Source organism: Oncorhynchus tshawytscha, linkage group LG08, assembly GCF_018296145.1.
Source record: "Oncorhynchus tshawytscha isolate Ot180627B linkage group LG08, Otsh_v2.0, whole genome shotgun sequence".
Classification (NCBI taxonomy): Eukaryota; Metazoa; Chordata; class Actinopteri; order Salmoniformes; family Salmonidae; genus Oncorhynchus; species Oncorhynchus tshawytscha.
The window spans coordinates 49678716-49700477 of NC_056436.1; the positions used below are offsets into that span (position 1 = coordinate 49678716).

At 45.1% G+C, this 21762-nt stretch overlaps 1 protein-coding gene across 1 annotated transcript; it reads left to right on the plus strand.

The window, feature by feature from the left end:
• Positions 1–64: 64 nt before the first annotated feature.
• vimr2 (vimentin-related 2) lies at positions 65–20541 on the plus strand. Its single transcript, XM_042325605.1, has 10 exons — positions 65–408; positions 1223–1367; positions 1814–1963; positions 2337–2456; positions 5593–5688; positions 7777–7914; positions 9324–9461; positions 12416–12526; positions 13069–13193; positions 19563–20541. The coding sequence occupies exons 1-10, from the start codon at positions 293–295 to the stop codon at positions 19603–19605; spliced, it is 1182 nt and encodes a 393-aa protein (XP_042181539.1). The 5' UTR covers positions 65–292; the 3' UTR covers positions 19606–20541.
• The last annotated feature ends 1221 nt before the right edge of the window (positions 20542–21762 follow it).

Here is a 21762-nt window from a genome sequence, read left to right on the forward strand (position 1 = left end):
ACTCTTAAGTAATTACAGCCCCCCCCCCCTTTTTTTGGAAATCCTAAGAATCAGATAAACAATATGGTGACATCGTTGCTATGGCCGACTTGTCTGCTCCGTGTGAAATGGCCAGCTGTTGGTGTGAGCCCCTATAGTTAGTCCAGTCAGCGGGCCGTGAGAGATCCATCGCCTGGATGCAACATTCCCCTTCATCTCCATGTATAAAGTCCTCAAACTGGACTCACTGTCATCCGTTTGCCATTATTTGTTACGGTAGCCCCAGCCTGCATTACGTGTCCCAGTATCAGCCATGGCCATGCTGAGAGTGTCGTCCTACCGCCGGCAGTTTGAGGAGCAGTGGAGTCGGAATGGACGGTCCGGCGGAGGCTGTGGAGGGCAGTACAGCTCCTCAGCGGTCAAGGCCAGGTCAGTGTGTGGTTTCTTGGTAGCCCCCTCACCTCTTCATGGCTTAGAGGGCCTGGGTCCTGTTCAGTAGGGGGGTGGGGAAGCATTTAGAAACTGAAATGTGGAGGTACTACCTAAACTCAAGGATTTATGTTTTCTGTCACAAAATGTTTTGCTACGGTAAGCCCTATCAAACACGACTCAACATGCGTATGGAGCACTGGAAAGGGCTTTATGGAGAACACCCTGTGCACTGAGGATGGTTTACTACGGTGTACCACAGGCCGGCAAGCTACTGTCCTTTCTTCTTGGGGGACTGCTTAGATTAAAACTAGAACGTGTCCGACAACATCTGTGGGACCAGGCAGCAACATCCCAGGGACCAGATGTTTGTTTCCTTTCACTCCTTAAGTATTTCTAAATATTTATTTCATTGAATTGCAAGCACGTGTGGTAGCTTTGCATGGTTTTCATATGCAGTATTGAATGTCCCCCAGTTGGCTATTGTGTGTTTAGTGTTAGTTACGCACGTTTGGTTACGTTAGTTGTCTGTCCCAAGGGAAAAGTTTGAAGGGTGTTGACAAATGCCTTTAAAAAAAAAACTTCCATCAGATAATGATGATATATTCCCCTCGGTTGTGTTCATTTACACAGATCTAATTTGGGTGGCAGCAATGCTATGCATTGAATACTTTTTAGGGATTGCAATCTTTGATTTTCAATGTACATGCACAAAACTGATGCTGATACTTTTGTGAAATGTATTGTGCTAGTGTGTCTCTCTCCAGGGCTTTATACAAACTCAGACATCTCATAAGATGTGTGTCTCCCACAGGGGTGCGGCTGCTGAGGAGTGTACGTGTGTCCAGCTGGACTTTGTGGCTGCCAAGATGCTCAATAAGGAGAGTCTGGTCCGATTCGCTAAAGACCGCAGCATCATTGCCGCCCTAAATGATCGCTTTGTCGCCCTCATCAACATGGTGAGCCCTGGATGGATTCAACCCTTGAAACATTATTCTAAGGTTCTATAAGGTTATATAAACTTGACACCTAAGGGTCACAATGAACACAATGAACTTGAGCACTGTGCTCGATTTTAGATTGACCAACAAATACAGTAGAACCAATGGGATAGTCCCAAACGTTCAAAGGTATTTCTTATGCATTTGACCCAAGTCTATTCTACACAGATGCTCCAAGGAAGCAACCCCCCAAAAATTCTGGTAACCTTCCCCAAATTCCCAGATTTTCCAGAAATCACACTTGAAATATTCCCACAATCAAGAAAGGAATAAGCAGGAATTCTAATAGTCAAACTGGGATTTCTGGAAAAACTGGGAATTATGGGAAAATGACCAGAATTTTGCAACTCTTAACATTCATGTACATTCCGATACCATTTGTACATGCTGTGTGCGCCCTATAGGCACGCTGCTTTGAGGAGGACAATGAGTCTCTGGAGGCCCAGATCTGTGAGCTGGAGGAGAGGATGACCGGCCAACAGACCACCTCCACTACCGTAGCTGTCCCAGAATACAGCCTGGACGCCGTGATGGAGAGACTGCGCAAGGAGAGGGTACATATTAACAATGCAGCAGAGTGGAGGCATTCATGTCACACGAATGCTAGGAGAAAAGGAACCTGTTGTCTAATGGTGGTTGGTTCCCGTGACAGATAAGTAGTGTGTGTGTGTGTGTGTGTGCGAACGAATGTGAGTGTGTATGTGTCAGCGTGAGCGTCTATATGTACAGCCACTGTGCAGATGGAAAGAGGGGATACCTAGTCAGTTGTACAACTGAATGCATTCAACTTAAATGTGTCTTCCGCATTTAACCCAACCCCTCTGAATCAGAGAGGCACACGGGCGGCCAAATTGACAGGTAGCCATTGTCACAGACCATTACCATTACTTACCAATGCCAGACTGATAAGTCATTGTGTGTGTCCAGGACCAGAGCCTGTTTGATGTGGAGGAGCTGAGGAGAGAGCTGGAGTGTCTGCAGGAGCAGTATGAGGAGACCGTTCAGCAGAGGACCCTCGTCCAACTGGAACAGGAAGACGTTGGCCTGGTAATGACCTCGCTTCCTGTGCCATTTTGGTGTCACTGTTTAGTAATTGTGTTGAACTGGTGTCTTCGTTGGTCTTTTATTCTCTGACAATAAGTAGACTTTGTGTGTGTGCGTGCTACTGTCAATTTAGAACGTGTACATAGACATAGATCTAACTTGTGGTAGCTCAACTTGTATACCCAATTTGCCCAGTTTGTTCATTCCGCAAAATGAAAGATTGCAAATAGGCAAGGAATGGTGGAAAGCAGCCTGAATGATCTAAATATTAAAAGAAGGCCAAAATCTCTTTAGGAGCACTAATAAACTGACTGTACTAATGTCTAACTACCACTAGACGGCAGTATTGCCATGATTTGCCAACACTGTTTTATTCTCTACTATTCAAAAAAACGAATTTCATAAGCTGTGTGGCTCAGCATAGCCCTGCTGCTCCTCTGTATCTCTACCCACAGGGTGTTGATTAATTATCAGTCCTACAGTCTGTGCCGGTGGCCACAACACAACCACAAAACCCCAGTCCTAACAAACCCTACTATCCCATTCCCTCACTGCCTGTCACACCACACATGTCCCTGCCGTCACAGCCCATCTCCCCACTGCCAGTTGTGGGAGAGGCCGTTGACGTGTCTCCTTATTGAGTCATTCAGTCTTTAATTTCTCCTATACAGATGCAATACGGACTGTAATGTAGTCGGTGCAGTAATGCTGCTGGCTGGCTCAGCTTCTGGCTCCGATTGGAAAGCAGCTGGAGCGTGGAGAGAGCTTAGAGTCTGGTGGCAAACAAACCAACAGAAACAGGCAGGGAGAGGAGAGATTGTATGTGATTGTGAACCGGTGTTGGAAGCAGCTCCACGAGAGGAGGCTGCAGTCTTTCTCACTAGGCAAGCAGACAGACTTTGGAAGAGGCTTAAAACAAGGCATGGCTGGGTATTTAAAATCCAGCCTTGCCATTAGCTATTGATTAAGCCTGTTTGTATTTTGTGGTAAAGCTGCCCACATCTTGGACAACCTCCATGGTCTGTCTGTCCGTCTCTCTGCCAGCCAATTCTCGGAGTGTTCTTTTGAGCTTTTATCTGGGGCTGAGGCTTATAGTGTTTAAAAGGTTCAGTAGGCTCCCACCAAGGCTTCCCACAGTGGAAGAAGGCTGGAGGAGCTGGCTGGGTCTCATCCAAATCCAAAGCAGAAGACGGTGCTATAAAGCACACAGCTAGCCTGACGCGATGGATAGGGAACAAGAGAAGAGAAGGGTGATCTAGGGGGGATTTCTTTGGTCTTTACAGCCCATAGACTGTGAGTGCATGACTCTCCAATTTACAGCCTTGTGTTTGCCCAGAGATAACACTAACAGACCGCTTGCCTTACGTGTGACGTCCATCAGGGACCCATGTGTTCAGGCAGCCACAGCAGGAAGGTTCCACCGTTGGACCCGACCCGTTTTGCATTCAGATACAAATGCTAGCACCAGGAGTAATTGAATTCATCACCAATTAATCAGGCACTTAAAAGGGCTGGATAAACCCTGCCGCTGAATGGAATCGAGGACAAAGGCATTTTTAGCTAATTATCCCCTCTTCCTCTGCATTGCGTTGTCTAGCTACCTGCTGGTTGAGGAAATAGTATGTCATGGTACTTTTGTTCTGAATTTCAAATCGACCCCTAGCCCCTACCTCCTCCCTACCCCTTACCACCCCTAGCCCCTGCCCATTACCCTCCTCCCTACCACCCCTAATCCCTAGCCCTTACCCCCTCCCTACCCCTTACCACGCCTAGCCCCTTACCCTCCTCCCTACCACCCCTACCCCTTACCCTACCCCTTACACCCCTAGCCCTTGCCCCTCCCTACCTCTTACCACCCCTAGCCCCTTACCCTCCTCCCAACCACTTAGAGAATTTGGCTGTATGTCCAACCAGCCTCACAACTGCAGATCACGCGTAACCATGCCAGCCCAGGACCTCCACATCCGGCTTCTTCACCTGCATGATCGTCTTGAGACCAGCTACCTGGACAGCTGATGAAAATGTGGGTTGCACAACCAAAGAATTTCTGTGCAAACTGTCAGTAACTGTCTCAGGGAGCTAATCAGTGTACTCATGTCCTTACCAGGGTCTTGACCTGATTGCAGTTCGGCGTCGTAACTGGTTTACTGATGTCAACATTGTGAACAGTGTGCGCCATGATGGCGGTGGGGTTATGGTATGAGCAGGCGTAAGCTACTGACAACAAACACAATTGCATTTTATCGATGGCAATTTGAATGCACAGAGAGACCGTGATGAGATCCTGAGCCCCACTGTCGTGCCATTCATCCGCCGCCATCACCTCATGTTTCAGCATGACAATGCAAGGCTCCATGTCACAAGGATCTGTACACAATTCCTGGATGTTGAAAATGTCAAGGTTCTTCCATGGACTGCATACTCACCAGAGATGTCACCCATTTAAGCAAGTTTGGGATACTCTGGATCGACGTGTATGACCGCATATTCCAGTTCCCGCCAATTTCCAGCAACTTCACACAGCCATTGAAGAGGAGTGGGCCACAATCAACAGCCTGATCAACTCCATGTGAAGGAGATGTGTTGCGCCGCAAATGGTGGTCACACCAGATACTGACTGGTTTTCTGATCCAGGCCCCTACCTTTTTTTAAGGTTATCTGTGACCAACAGATGCATATCTGTATTCCCAGTCATATGGAAAATTAGGGCTAAATGAATTTATTGCAATTGACTTTCTTGTTATGAACTGTAACTCAGTAAAATATTTTAAATTGTTGCATGTTGCGTTTTATGTTGTTCAGTGTAGATATTAAAGGATTGGATTGGTGTAAGCCAGTGTTTCCCAATTATGGTTCTAGGGACCCAAAGGGGTAGACATTTTAGTTTTTGCCCGAGCACAAACACACCTGATTCAACTAAAGGCTTAATGCCGAGTTGATTAGTTGAATCAAGCGTCTTAGTGCGGGGGCAAAAACAAACATGTGCACCCCTTTGGGCCCCCAGCACCCGGTTTGGGAAACACTGGTGTAAGCAATCTTGTGAAAAGGACATCTAGTCTATCAAAAGACAAGCAGGAGCTTTCAACATACGAGTGCTTTCAGTTTTCTATTGACCTGGCTGTCTGCTACCCCTTTGTAGGAAGTGGATGTAGTGACCACAGACTGTCTGGCCCTGAGGGAGCAGGTGAAAATCTATGAGGAACAACTGGCTCACATGGAGGCACAGCATGAGACGGTAAGAGAGAAGGGACATATCCTAGATATGGCTGGATGGCAAACATTGATTATCCCACAGTATTAGTACACAAATGAGGAAAAGTATACTACTCAATGGCTCTCTGAGTCATTACTTACATATGTGACTGGGTTTGAACCCATATTTCATGCATGCCAATAGACTGTTTACCCACTGAGTCTTCAGATCTCTGACAAGGTTTGCTGAACCACCACCTTTACACAAGCAGCAAGCTTTTCTGTTTAGCCAAAGCCACTAAAACTCCAGACAAGGGCAGGTGTTGGAGAGATTCCCATTAGGGTTTGCCTGGGGGCAACACGGGTTCAGATGACACCGGCCACCTTGTTGACCAGGTTTTTACCATGAACAGTAGTTATTTTACAAGGAACAATTGTGGTACTGAGACAGGATTAGAGCAAAGCAGGGTAGAGCCAGAATAAGCCTTGCCAAGGATAGATCTCACAGGTGATATGACCAGTTGTTGAAGGAAATTTCTAACATGTGAAGTTCACAAGAGCATATCAAGTAATGGCTTTAATTTCTGGTCAAACAGAGGGAAAGGGGGGAACATCTGCAAACAAAAAGTCTTAAAGGGTATTAGAAATACATCAAAACACAAGTTGAGGTAAAGACCTCTGCCAACTAATATCAACACTTTTATTTTGTTTTGGAGAAATGATTTTCCTTTCCTGTTATTTTAATAAATATCGCCTTGTGCCTTGTAATTTCATTACCAAAAACCCACATATCTTTAAAGGCCCAGTGCAGTCAAAACATAATTGACCTGTGTTTTCTATATATTTCCACACCTATATAATTTGTTTTACATTTATTGTCACAAACACCGGATAGGTGCAGTGAAATGTATTGTTGGAGGTTGGAATAATACTGTGAAATCGTGAAAGTAATAATGCCCTTGTAATCACCAGGTGGTAAATGAGTTTATAGACCAATCATTTTATTTATTTTTCATTTTACCAGGTAAGTTGACTGAACACTTTCTCATTTACAGCACAACTTGGAGAATAGTTACAGGGGAGAGGAGGATGGGTGAATGAGCCAATTGGCAGCTGGGGATGATTAGGGGGTCATGATGGTATGAGGGCCAGATTGGGAATTTAGCCAGGACACCGGGGTTAACACCCCTACTCTTACCATAAATGCCATGGGCCCTTTAGTGACCACAGAAAGGCACTCGTTTATCGTCCCACCCGAAAGACGGCACCCTACACAGGGCAATGTCAGAAGCATTACCACCCTGCATCCCACTGATGGCTTGCTTCTGAAGCTAAGCAGGGTTGGTCCTGGTTGGTTCCTGCAAGGGAGACCAGATGCTGCTGGAAGTGGTGTTGGAGGGCCAGTAGGAGGCTCCCTTTCCTCTGGTCTAAGAAAAATATTCCAATGCCCCAGGGCAGTGATTGGGGACATTGCCCTGTGTTGGGTGTAGTCTTCCGGATGGAACGTTAAATGGGTGTCCTGACTCTCTGTGGTCACTAAAGATCCCATGGCACTTATCATAAGAGTAGGGGTGTTAATGCAATATCAGAGGGAGAGGGTCAGAGGGAGACAGCATAATAGAAGATAGGCGAGGCCGAGGCGGTAGGAGAGGCCGAGGCGGTACGAGAGGCCGAGGCAGAGAGAAAAGAAACTGGGAGCAGTGAGAGAGGGAGAAAGCGAGGCAGTTCCATCACTCAGTTTTTTTTCCTCCTCTGTGAAGCCCGGCCACTCGGCTGGCCGGCTACGTTTAACACACTCCCTCAGGGACATGCTCGATAACTCCCTGCACTGAATAACTCACAGCACCGGCTCAATACCAAATGAAAACAGAAGTCCCCCTTTGTTTTATTAACTGCTATTATTATCAGGCATTTCCAAACACTTATTCTCCTGATGAATCAGCCGCCTTACTCATGTCGAGGAAAAATTAGATGAGGGTCAAGCTGCTTGGGTATTTCTCCAGCACTTCATTCTGCTATCATAGATGCATGGAGGTTAATAATGGAGTTTTAGGTATTGTGACCTGAAGACGTACACGGTGGGGGCGTAATGTTGTTATCTACTTACTTAATGGTGTGTGTGTGTCTGCAGACGGTTCAGAACATGGTTGCCCCTGTAGAGGGTCCAGCTGCAGCAGGGAGAGGAGTCCTGGAGTTCTGCAACCCTGACATCAAGTCAGCCCTCATAGATATCAAGGAGAACTACAGTCAGCTGGCTGAGACCATCCAGGTACAGAGTCTGGAGCATACACACAATGTGCATGTCACAAAAACAGAACACACACACCCGTCAATGTAACATCTGACAGTGCACTCACCGGCTACACACCACTCCTTTCTTCCCCAAACCGTCCGGTTTAAATCTGAGCCTTCTCACATCGCAGAGGGATGTGCCCCGCTTGTTTTCTTTTCCTCTTGACATAACACTAGAGGCGAACCTTAGAATCGGAGGTGCTGCCGCACACCAGTACAGACCCACTTTGTCCCTCTGTGTCTTGCGTTGGTGTGTTTTACAGAAAGAGAGTTTGTGTGAGTGTGTTACAAGCTAGAGGTGCTCTGCTGGGGTCAACCTTGCTCTCCAGGGGGGTCTGACCCACCATAGGGTCCCGGGTCGGGGATGTCTGCCCCCCCCCCAAGCGAGGTCACGTTCGTAATCAGACCCCTGGGCTCCTTCCCAGGCCCCTAAGGCGGTGTGTATGTGAAAAGGCTTTGGGCTAAATTTACAGCCAGGTTACCCATGATTAAAGTCAATAGTTGATGTCCATTTGTCTGTGGACGTCAAAAGATGACATGGAAACCGGCCACTATGGGCAACAGTGAGTGCTGTTACTGTCAAGTAAGTTTTGGTTTTGCGAGGCCGTGGGGGATGGTGGATGGGCGTGAGCATCTACCTCTGATTCCAAAGCTTGCAAATTTGAATCCAGAGATAGAAACTTTAAGATTTCGGACTTGATGCCTAAACTTAACCCTAACCTTTAACATTCAAAGTTAATTCCTAAACGTAGCCCTAACCTTAAACATTAGAAGTTAATTCCTTAACTTAACCTTACAAATTTGACATTTGTAACTACTTCGAAATTTGACGTTTGCAAAACATGGATGAACGTTTAATTTGAACTAGTTGAAATTGACCACAATTCTTAGTCTCTCTAACCCAGACACTTACACTCTCCTTCCCACTTCATCCTCCCCTCCTCCTCCTCCTCCTCCTCCTCCTCCTCCTCCTTCCCTCGTTCATTGCCAGCTGGACAGCTTGCGGTCTGGGCCTGGCCTCCATTAGTGTCTCACAAGGTGCAATTGTCTCCATCCCCAAATGATTGCCATTGGGATTGAAGTGTGATTGTGATTGCTGGATGACTCTGACACACCTGTGAGCCCTTGTTGCCACTCATTTGCTGTCTAAGTTGTTCCTCTTCACCATTCCCTTTATGGGGGAAAGGTTAACACTTTACTGGAAGTGTATCTACATAAGGACTTCATTGCACATGAATAACCCACGCATACTGCATTTCTAAACAACGACCGTAAGACTGAAATATCTACTACTTGTGGTTATTGTACTTGTGGCCCCCCCTGGAAAGTAATTTAAGGGAAACTCTGTCAACTAGTGTCATGCAGTGAACTATGTTATGTTTCCAGTGTGAGTGCAGGGAAACTGGTGCGGTTGTTGCCGGTGCTGTTGTCGCCATTGGAGCTGGAAAGGAGCTGACGGTGGCCAGACCTGCGGGGGTCACAGGCGTTGGCCAAATAACGGACATCAGCGAACTGAAGAAACTGGTGAGGAACCATTATCTCTCTCTCTGGCACTCACCTACTTTTTTTTCAGACAATCACTACCTGCTGATTCTTGACTGTTTCAAGTTTCTTTCTCTCCCGTAAACTTTCCTTCCAGTAAATTCACAGTTCTCAGACATCTCCTCAGAAAAGCCAGCCCCACCATGAGTTCAGCATCAAACATCAGCCACGAAATCAAGAGGAATTGTAGAAAATGTATGGCTTCTTCCCACAGACAGTAAAGTTTAGGGAGAGAAAGGCAGTTCTTTCTCTCTCTCTCTCTCTCTCTCTCTCTCTCTCTCTCTCATATTATTAGACAGACTTTTCACAGTACTCTCTCTTCTTCATCATCAACTTCTTAAAACTTCACACATTCCTCCTCTGTGTCTCCAGAGACTCCAACCCCAAACTGAACAATGGAAATAGAACATCATATATCACCCATCCCCGTCTCCTAGAGAAAAAGAAACACACAACAGAGAAGCTTTATTGATAAAATGGTAGAATGTGTCAGTACAGTCTTTCAAGAATTAGTCTCCAACCACCCCAAAACTCAATGATTCACTCAAGTTTACAGTATTCAAGGAAATGCTGGAACTTCCCATTGCAGTTCATCTATCATTCAAGAATCCACACTTAATAGAATCAGTCAATGACTTAAATCGACAGTAACTGGCTTAACTGCTCGCTCCACCATAATCATCAGTGGTTGGACCACAGCCGACACCTCTCCATTTCCGCAACAAACATGGCGGTTTGGTTCCCATTACCGAGGTTGTGGTCTTTAAATAAACAGGCCCCCTCTGTAACCACAGTCCCACTCTCATAACACCGTCTCCTCTTCCCTTAATGTGCAGCACGCGAGCCCTCGCTCTGCCTAGCCTGGGCCTAGTCTGATGGACACGTCCCTGCCTGTCTTTCTCCCCTCCCTTAATCTATCTCTCACCGGCCGTGATGGATGTCCCAGTTCTGGTTTCTCACTGAGACACAACTTGGCCAAACAAACAACCTTGCAGTGAAATCAGGCTCAGATTAGAGGTGTGTATAATAGGGTAGAACATGCATTGATGGGGATGACACACACCCAACCCCCCCTGCCCACACACAGGGCATCCGACCAGGGGAGGGAGAGAGAGAGACCTAGTTGACTGGGGCCGTCTGCCAGATGGCTCCATATATAGTTCACTACTTTTGACCAGATGACAAAAGTAATGCACTATATAGAGAATCAAGTGCCATTTAGGACGTATCCTCATCTGTTTCTGACAGCTAATTGTTTAACTTCTCTGGACAAAAAATATAAACGCAACATGCAACAATTTCAAAGATTTTACTGAGTTAAAGGTCACATGAGGAAATCGGTCAATTGAAATAAATGCATTAAGGCCCTAGTTTATGGATTTCACATGACTGGAAATACAGATATGCAATCTGTTGGTCATAGATACCTTTCACGGTATTTCTGTGCGTTCAAATTGCCATCGATAAAATGCACTTGCATTTGTTGTCCGTAGCTTAAGCCTGCCCATACCATAACCCCACCGCCACCATGGGGCACTCTGTTCACAACGTTGACATCAGCCAACATGACGCCATACACGTGGTCTGCAAATTCTCTAAAACGTTAGAGGTGGCTTATGGTAGAGAAATCAACATTAAATTCTCTGGCAACAGCTCTAGTGGACATTCCTGCAATCAGCATGCCAATTGCACGCTCTCTCAACACTTTAGACATCTGTGGTATTGTGTTGTGTGACAAAAACTGCACATTTTAGAGTGGTCTTTTATTGTCGCCAGCACAAGTTGCACCTGTGTAATGATCATGATGTTTATTCAGCTTCGTGATATGCCACACCTGTCAGGTGGATGGATTATCTTTGCGAAGGAGAAATGCTCACTAACAGGGATGTTAACAAATTTCTGCGATCTTTTATGTCAATTCATGAAACACTTTACATGTTGGTGTTACGTACGCCTCTTGGAAGAGGGAGCGCAACGCCCTGCTACAACTCAACTCCCCATAGAGTGAAAGAGGTATGGGATTATAGGTGCGAGTAAAGATGACAAAGGCAGAGAATTTACCATTCACTGGGAATTTATTTCATCACACTGTAATTTTGGGGAAAAGGGGCTGGACGGAACCAAAGCAAAGAAAGTTAATGTCAAAGTCCCCTCTCCTACCTTACCTGCCTACCCACTACTTAGCACCACATGGTGCGCTAACCAAAATACAGGGGGTGGTCCGCCCAGGTCTTACCTAGTGTGCATAGACAGTGAATACTACGGGTTATGTATACCCACGCGGGCCTCTTGCCTAAGCACTCCCTAGGTGCCTTCCCCTTCCCCCCTGGGAACAAAAACAGAATACAAACGTAAGAAAACAATTTCAATAATCAAAAACACTGCCTCCTATGGACACACATACCTTAAAAGCAGCGGCTACAAAGTACTTAACAAAATCTCTCAGCAAAAACCAACACATGACATACTAATCATCTCCCTCAGCAACAATCACAGAGCCATCAGCTCTATCTGAGAAACAACCACCACATGATATAACCCTCAGCTCTCTTCTGAGTAACAGAAAACTGGCTTATATAGCTGGAAGATGGAGTCTAGTGGGATACAGCTGTATCCTGACGAGGGGGCGGGGTCAGCTCTCCAATGTTCAATGTGGCCGACCAATCAGCTGCTTGGGGGGAATTTCAGGAAGCCATCCTGAAACACACACATACAAACAAAAACCAGGGAATGTAACAGTTGGATTCATATTTTTGTTCAGTGTACTTACAGCAGGGAGCCAGGTGTGATTGTATGTGTGTGTTTTAGTAAGAGAGTATACAGGTTTCAATATGCTATTTAGAATGACATTGGCAGAGATTAAGTCACGCATCTCATGTTTCCTCTGACCATGTACCTGAATTTCTGTGTTTTTGCGTTTGTACCTGTGTGTATAGATTGCAGAGCTTGAAAAGGAGCTTGCAGAGCTGGAGAAGTGTGGTGAGGAGCTGGAAGATGAGATTGAGATGAAGAGAGAAGCGTATGTGGAGGAGATCTTTGAGCTGGAGGTAAGAGGGACAGACCACACCGAGCTTAAACTGACCCCAGTACAGTACCCCACCATCTCTGCTCCAAGTTGACAGGGCCCCTAATCACAGATCTATGAACAGTTAACCCTTCCCTCAATCCGAACCAAAGATCTAGAAACTGTTTTTCCCACCCTCAAACCTAATCATAGATCTAGGAATAGTTTACCCTACCCTCAATCTTAACCATAGTTATGGGATAACATTTTCCCACACTCAATCCTAATCACAGATCTAGGAACAGTTTACCCTACCCTCAATCCTAAGGCTAGAAAGTTAAATATCAGACCGTAGACCAGCTGTTAGGGTCAACCTCTACCTCCACCCATCCCATAAACCCAATGGCTCTATTCCAATAACTTCTACCTCCACCCATCCCATAAACCCAATGGCTCTGTTCCAATAACCACACTAGCATACCACTTAGAATGTGTCCAATACATAGATACATGGCTTAATACTAAGTGGTATTATGCTTGTGCGGCTATTAGAACGTGGCCCATTATCTCTCTGTTTCTCCTCAGTGTCGTCTTGAGGAGATGCGGAGGCAGCAGCATGAACTGCAGGTCCAGATGAGGGAACAATGTGATGACTACGAGGAGCTGCTGGGTCAGAAGATGGCCCGGGAAATCGAGATCGCTGCCTACAGGTGGACCTTATCAAATCAAATTGTATTTGTCACATGCGCAACAACCTTACCGTGAAATGTTTACTTACAAGCCCTTAACCAACAATGCAGTTCAAGAAATAGAGTTAATGAAATAATTACTAAATAAACTAAAATTAAATATATATAGTGTGTATATATACAGTGTATATATATAGAAGTAACATAAGAGAATTACATAACAATAACGAGGCTATAATAAGGGCGTACCGGTACCGAGTAAATGTACGGGGCTACAGTTAAGTCGAGGAAATTTGTAATGTGACTATGCGTAGATAATAAACAGCGAATAGCAGCAGTGTAAAAACAAAGAGGTGGGGGGTGTAAATAGTCCGGGCGGCCATTTGATACATTTTCAGCAGTCTTATGGCTTGGGGTAGAAGCTGTTATGGAACCTTTTGGTTTTGTTGTGCCCTCTTCACAACTGTCTTGGTGTGTTTGGACCATGATAGTTCGTTGGTGATGTGGACACCAAGGAACTTGAAACTCTCAACCCGCTCCATTTCAGCCCTGTCGATGTAAATGGACCTGTTCGGCCCTTCTTTTCCTGTAGTCCATGATCATCTCCTTTGTCTTTCTCACATTGAGGGAGAGGTTGTTGTCCTGGCGCCACACTACCAGGTCTCTGACCTCCTCCCTATAGACTGTCTCATCGCTGTCGGTAATCAGGCCTACCACTGCTGTGTCGTCAGCAAACTTAATGATGGTGTTGGAGTCGTGCTTGGCCATGTAGTCGTGGGTGAACAGGGAGTACAGGAGGGGACTGAGCATGCAGCGCTGAGGGGCCCCAGTGTGTTGTTGCTTACCCTTACAGGATGTCCAGGATCCCGACAGGAAGTCCAGGATCCAGTTGCAGAGTGAGGTGTTTAGTCTTAGGTTCCTTAGCTTAGTGATGAGATTTGTGGGCACTATGGTGTTGAAATCTGAGCTGTAGTCAATGCATTCTCACATAGGTGTTCCTTTTGTTCAGGTGGGAAAGGGCAGTGTGGAGTGTGACTAAAAATTGTGTCATCTGTGGATCTGTTAGGGTGGTATGTGAATTGGAGTGGGTCTAGATTTTCCGGCATGATGATGTTGTGATGATGTTGCCATAACCTTTCAAAGCACTTCATGGCTACCGATATGAGTGCTACGGGGCGGTAATCATTTAGGCAGGTTACCTTCGCTTACTTGGGCACAGGGACTATGGTAGTCTGTTTGAAACATGTAGGTATTACAGACTTGGTCAAGAAGAAGTTGAAAATGTCAGTGAAGACGCATGCCAGTTGGTCCGCGCATGCTTTGAGTTCACGTCCTGGTAATCCATCTGGCCCCACGGCTTTGTGAATATTGACCTGTTGAAAGGTCTTGCTCACGGAGAGTGTGATCACACAATCGTCCCAAACAGCTGGTCATGCATGCTTCAGTGTTGCTTGCCTCGAAGCGCATATAAAAGCATTTAGCTCTTCTGGTAGGCTTTCGTCACTGGGTAGCTTGCGGCTGCGTTTCCCTTTTTTAGCCCGTAAAATATTTTTCAAACTTAGTCCTGTATTGACACTTTGCCTGTTTGATAGTTCATCTGAGGGCATAGCGGGACTTCTTATAAGCGTCCAGAATACTGTCTTGCTCCTTGAAAACGGCAGCTCTAGCCTTTAAATCGGTGTGGCTTCTGGTTCGGAAATGTACGTACGGTCACTGGGGACGACGTCGTCGATGCACTTATTGATGAAGCTAGTGAATGAGGTGTTACACTCCTCAATTCCATTGGATGAATTCTGGAACATATTCCAGTCTATGCTAGAAAAACAGTCCTGTAGCATAGCATCTGTTTCATCGGACCACTTCCGTATTGAGCGAGTCACTGGTACTTTCTGCTTTCGTTTTTATTTGTAAGTAGGAATCAAGAGGATAGAATTATTGGCAGATTTGCCAAATGGATGGCGAGGGAGAGCTTTGTATGTGTCTTTTTTTCCTCCTCTGGTTTCTCCTCTGGTTGCACATTTGACATGCTGGTAGAAATAAGGTAAAACAGATTTAAGTTTGCCTGCATTAATGTCCCCGGCCACTAGGAGTACCGCTTCTGGATGTGCATTTTCCAGAAGTGTATGCTTATGGCCTTGTACAATGAGCCTTGTACAGCTCATTGAGTGCGGTCTTAGTGCCAGCATCGGTTTGTGGTGGTAAATAGACGGCTACGAATAGTATAAATGAGAACTCGCTTGGTAGATAGTGTGGTCTACAGTTTATCATGAGGTATTATACCTCAGGCGACCAATACCTCGACACTTCTTTAATATTAGACATCGCGCACCATCAGTTACTGACAAATAGACACACACCCCCGACCCTCGTCTTACCCGATGTAGCTGCTCTGTCCTGCTGATGCATGGAGAAGTCAGCCAGCTCTGTGTCGTCGTTCGGCCACGCCTCGGTGAAACATAAGATATTACAGTTTTTAATGTTCGTTGGTAGGGTAGTCTTAATCATAGATCGTCTAGCTAATTTTCTAATGATTCCACGTTGGCCAATAATATAGAGGGTAGTGGTGGTTTACTTAGTCATTGGCGAATTCTTACAAGGCACCCCTCCCCCCTTTTCTCTGTCTTCACGCTGATGACGGGAATTTGTGCCTTGTCTTGACAAAGCAAATCCTTCACATCGGAATCTTTTAAAGAAAAAATGTTTTTCTAGTTCGAGGTGAATAATCGCTGTTCTGATGTTCAGAAGGTATTTTCGGTCATAAGAGACGGTAGCAACATTATGTACAATATGAGTTACAAAAATGCAGAAAAAAAACTAACAAAATAGCACAGTTGGTCAGGAGCCCGTAAAATGGCAGCCATCCCCTCCAGCGCCATACTCGAGACATTGATACATTTCACCCAAATGTCCCTATGCATAACAATGGATAACCTACAGGGCTCATGGCTTATGTAGTAGTGAAAAAGACTGCACAGCAGTGTTAACTCTTGGAACTACCCATCCCGGATCCGGGAGAATCAACTGACATTAATTAGCATAATGCAATGGACAAAAAATATTACTAGAAATTAGCATAATGCAATGGACAAAAAATATTACTAGAAAATATTCATATTCATGAAATCACAAGTGAAATATAGTGAAACACAGCTTAGCCTTTTGTTAATCACCCTGTCATCTCAGATTTTGAAATTATGCTTTACAGCCAAAGCAAGACAAGCATTTGTGTAAGTTTATCGATAGCCTAGCATAGCATTATGTCCAGTTAGCAGCAAGAAGCTTGGTCACGAAAATCAGAAAAGCAATCAAATTAACCGTTTACCTTTGATCTTCGGATGTTTTCACTGACAAGACTCCCAGTTAGACAGCAAATGTTAATTTTGTCCCATAAAGATGATTTTTATAGCCGAAATACCTCCGTTTATTCTTCATGTTTGGTTGACAAATCCACCGGAAACTGCGGTCACGACAATGCCGAAAAATATTCCAAATTAGATCCATAATATCGACAGAAACATGGCAAACCTTTTTTATAATCAATCCTCAAGGTGTTTTTCAAATATCTATTAGATAATATATCAACCGGGTCAGTTGGCTTCTTAGTAGAAGCGAGAGAAACAATGGCCGCATTTGTCTATTACGCACAAATTACTCTGAAAGCCACCAGCTGACCACTGACGCAATGTTGTCGCTCACGCTCATTTTTCAAAATAAAAGCCTGAAACTATGTCTTGTGACACTAGACACATTAGGGAATCCATAGAAATAAGAATCTGGTTGATATCCCTTTCACTGCTCAATAGGGACGCAATAAGAACGCAGAGGTTTCTAAATAAGAGTCACTTCCTGAGTGGATTTTTCTCAGGCTTTCGCCTGCAATATCAGTTCTATTATACTCACAGACAATATTTTTTTGAGTATTTTCTATCCTAAGCTGTCAATTATATGCATATTCTATTATCTGGTCCTGAAAAATAGCCCGTTTACTTTGGGAACATTATTTTTCCAAAAATGAAAATGGTGCCCCCTAGTTTCAAGAGTTAACTAATGATTGTTCAAACATGATTGGTCACAGACAACAGCACAAAGGGTAAGAAGGTAGAGGAGACAATGCATCACGCAAAGCAGCCACAGCTGTCAGTAAGTGTCCATGATTGAGTCTTTGAATGAAGAAATTGAGATTAAACTGTCCAGTTTGAGTGTTTGTTGCAGCTCGTTCCAGTCGCTAGCTGCATCGAACTGAAAAGAGGAGTGACCCAGGGATGTGTGTGCTTTGGGGACCTTTATCAGAATGTTACTGACAGAATGGGTGTTGTATGTGGAGGATGAGGGCTGCAGTAGATATCTCAGATAGGGGGGAGTGAGGCCTAAGAGGGTTTTATAAATAAGCATCAACCAGTGGGTCTTGCGACATGTATACAGAGATTACCAGTTTACGGAAGAGTATAGAGTGCAGTGATGTGTCCTATAAGGAGCATCGATCTATAAATGACGTCTCTGTAATCTAGCATCAGTAGGATGGTCATCTGAATCAGGGTTAAGTTTGGCAGCTGGGGTGAAAGAGGTGCGATTACGATAGAGGAAACCAAATTTAACTTTAGCCTGCAGCTTTTGATATGTGCTGAGAGAAGGACAGTGCACCGTCTAGCCATACTCCCAAGTACTTGTATGAGGTGACTACCTCAAGCTCTAAACCCTCAGAGGTAGTAATCACACTTGTGGGGAGAGGGGCATTCTTCTAATCAAACCACATGACCTTTGTTTTGGAGCTGTCCAGAACAAGGCAGAGAAAGCTTGTTGGACACTAAAAAAGCTTTCTTGTAGGGCGTTTAAAACAAAATCCGGGGAGGGGCCGGCTGAGTAGAAGACTGTATCATCTGCATATAAATGGATGAGAGAGCTTCCTACTGCCTGAGCTATGTTGTTGATGTAAATTGAGAAGAGTGTACAGAGGCCTCATTAGTAGTCTTCAGATGACGTGATATTTTCGATTTTGTTCACCATATTTGTGTAGCCCTACACTGTGAACATGTAGTATGTGTGACATGTCACCTGGGCAACTCCATATCCATATTAAGACATTCCTGAGAACAAAGGCCTGACATTCAAGGTTAACTGGGGTCACAGGAAACAGACCCTACGACAGCCCCAGAAAACATGATGCAGTTTCCTGTCCGGTGTGCCTATTGAAGACATTTTTTGTGTTTCTGTCATGCCTCCCTCCTGTTGTGTCTGTCTGTCTGTGCGCTCAACCATCTGCCATCCTGGTATGTAGAGTGATGCACTTTGCCCTTGCCCACCCCTCTACATTTGGACTCCCCTTCCTTACGCATCCGATCCTTGGGAGCCCCCCCCCCCATACATCCTTGCGGCTCAGGAAGAGGCAGCCTCAAATAATTCCTCATTAGAATGGACAGGGGGTGTGGGGGACCTCACACTGTCAGGACCGTGGGCTGGGTCTCTGCCAAGCCACTTTATCCGCCAGCCTGTTAATGTCAGCAGCCCCGCAACCCACCGTAGCATCTTTTAAACACTCTGGTTCCTGAACAGACTGTTCCAACGACGCGCAACACATAGACTAAAGACACGCGCACACATTTACATACACACACACACACACTTTGTCAAGACACAGGCAGGCAAGATCGTCTGGGTGCGACATTGCTTAACTTTTTTAAACATCTTGTTAACAGGGCTGTTTTGTCATCTGTGATTTAAAAGCATGAATAAGAAATGGAAAAAAAGCTTCTCTCCACACCTTGGAAATATGTCTGCAGAAGAGAGCCTTATGACACGAGTCTCGCCTGTAAAATGTACACTGAGCCATTTGGACCAGACGCTCGCCGCTGTTGTAGCTCCCCAGTGACGGAGTCTTAATGTTGACAATTCACTTTCTTGCAGTGTTACGTGTGTAACTCGGACTGTGAGCAGGGACAATAGGGTTCTGGTCAAAGGCAGTGCACTATTGGGAATAAGGTGCCATTTGGGACACAAACACTGTCTTGGTGGTAGACGACACAACAACAACAAGCAGAGGTTTAACCGATATTGAGATTACCCCTAGCCCTGATATGGTGGCTATAATGAATGAAATAGGAAAAATAGGCACAACTGATGGAATTCATCTGATCTAATTCACATCTTATCTAAACAATCTGGTTGAAATCAATAATATGAAAAAGCAATATCCGTAACTCCGATAGGTATGCTTTCATAGTGGCTTATTAAGAAGTAAATAAAACAGACAATGTTTCTATGGAGGCTAGCCATGTTGGGTCTAAGTCCTCCTAGCTGAAGTGGAAGAACTCTGTGCGTGTGTGTGTGTTATCAGCAGACCTTCTTACAGTTTTCCTTTTCCTCTCTTCCCTTGCCAATCTCTTCTATTCCCAGAGGTTTGGTGGAAGAGGAGGATGAGAGGCTTTGCTACCTGTGAGAGGAACCGATGCAGACCAGACCAACCAACCTGCTTTCGGCGATGGATATCCTCCCATACAGATTTCATGCGTTGCCAAAACGCAACAGACCTAAGTCAGCCATTAGAGATCACATGAAGCTAACCGCCACACAACCATTTGAGCAGATGTAAAAGTATCATGACAAATTAACGAGGTCTGGAGGGCGTGCCAGGGCCATTGATAACAGGTCACTGGCAGGTGACCGCTGTCCTATAAGAAAGATGAAGTTGTCTAACATTGGTGGAGGGGGATGGGACTGGATAGAGTGTGTATTCAGTGTCTGTGAAATTTCCCTAAGTGGTCTCTATCTGTTGTGGCTACAGTCTCTGGAGCTAACTCACTGATATGACACACACACACACACACACACACACACACACACACACACACACACACACACTGACTGACTCTGCAGAATCATTTACCTCCCGTTAACCCTCACTCCAGCATGAGCCCATTAAACGCTCTTAACCACTGACCTCTCCACTGTTCACAGCCATTGGACAGCTCTTATACCCAATAAGATAGCCTTAACCGATCATGGCAGGTCACCATTCATTTGTTTTACAGTCATGCATTAATGTGGGTTTTTACACAGAAATGACAGTCAAGTCAGTTACACTGTTCATGTATACTTGCGAACTGGTATATTAGCTTTGCAAATGGTTGTTGAAGTTGACATTCTGCAGCTCCCATACAGCTGGCCAGCAGATAGCTTGTGTGCTGTTCCTGACTTATTTGCTCATTCTCTGCCCATGACACCTGGAGGAACTTGGTCAAGTTAAAACCATAACAATTAAAATAAAAAAACATTTTGCTTGACATCACCTTCTTGTCCTTTTCACTCTCCACTTAAGTGCCTTACCTCACAATCATAACTATACCATTTAACAGAGGATGAGTTATGCTGTGTGATCCCTGCCCCATTTGTCTTCATGCTTAACCTCACATGTGAACGTTCTCGGCTATTGACGGTATCGGAGGCTTGTTTGCTCAGCCGTAAAGATGAACAATACCGCTAATAATGGCTCAGATAAGATTTGCTACAGCCGGTGATCTCCTGGTGAATTGAAACGCATCCACACACACACACACACACACACACACACACACACTAGGAGAAGGCTGCAAGCGGTCAGTGGGACTTGTTTAATTGCGTGGACATGAAACATGGTGAGCAGTGGAGGAAGCAGACCAGTGGGTCTGTGGGGCCTTTATTTTCTCAGGGCTGCAGCACTCAATCATGTTCTCTGCCTCCGAGGACTGGACCCACAAAAGACTTATATCCCACCCAGCTCCCTGCCACCCCCCTCTTTTAAAAAAAATGTATTTTATTTCACCTTTATTTAACCAGGTAGGCCAGTTGAGAACAAGTTCTCATTTACAACTGCGACCTGGCCAAGATAAAGCAAAGCAGTGCAACACAAACAACAACAGAGTTACTCATGGAATAAACAAATGTACAGTCAATAACACAATAGACAAATCTGTATACAGTGTGTACAAATTAAGTATGGAGGTAAGGCAATAAATAGGCCATAGTGGCGAAGTAATTACAATTTAGCAATTAACACTGGAGTGATATATGTGCAGATGAGGATGTCCAAGTAGAAATACTGGTGTGCAAAAGAGCAGAAAAACAAACAAAAAATATGAGAAGAGATAGGTAGTTGGTTGGATGGGCTATTTACAGATGGGCTGTGTACAGCTGCACTGATCGGTAAGCTGCTCTGACAGTTGACGCGTAAAGTTAGTGAGGGAGATATGTCTCCAACTTCAGTGATTTCTGCAATTCGTTCCAGTCATTGGCAGCAGAGAACTGGAAGGAAAGGCGGCCAAAGGAGGAGTTGGCTTTGGGGATGACCAGTGAAATATACCTGCTGGAGCGCATGCTATACGATAAGGCGGAGCTTTACTAGCAAACACTTAGATGACCTGGAGCCAGTGGGTTTGGCGACGAATATGTAGCGAGGACCAGCCAGCGAGAGCATACAGGTCGCAGTGGTGGGTAGTATATGGGGCTTTGGTGACAAACGTATGGCACTGTCTAGACTGCATCCAATTTGTTGAGTAGAGTGTTGGAGGCTATTTTGTAAATTACATCACAGAAGTCAAGGATTGGTAGGATAGTCAGT

Coding starts and splice junctions, on each gene's coding strand:
- vimr2 (XM_042325605.1), top strand. CDS start 293: ATGGCCATGCTGAGAGTGTCGTCCTACCGCCGGCAGTTTGAGGAGCAG. Junction 1,368..1,813: donor TTGTCGCCCTCATCAACATG/GTGAGCCCTGGA, acceptor TGCGCCCTATAG/GCACGCTGCTTTGAGGAGGA. Junction 12,527..13,068: donor AGGAGATCTTTGAGCTGGAG/GTAAGAGGGACA, acceptor GTTTCTCCTCAG/TGTCGTCTTGAGGAGATGCG.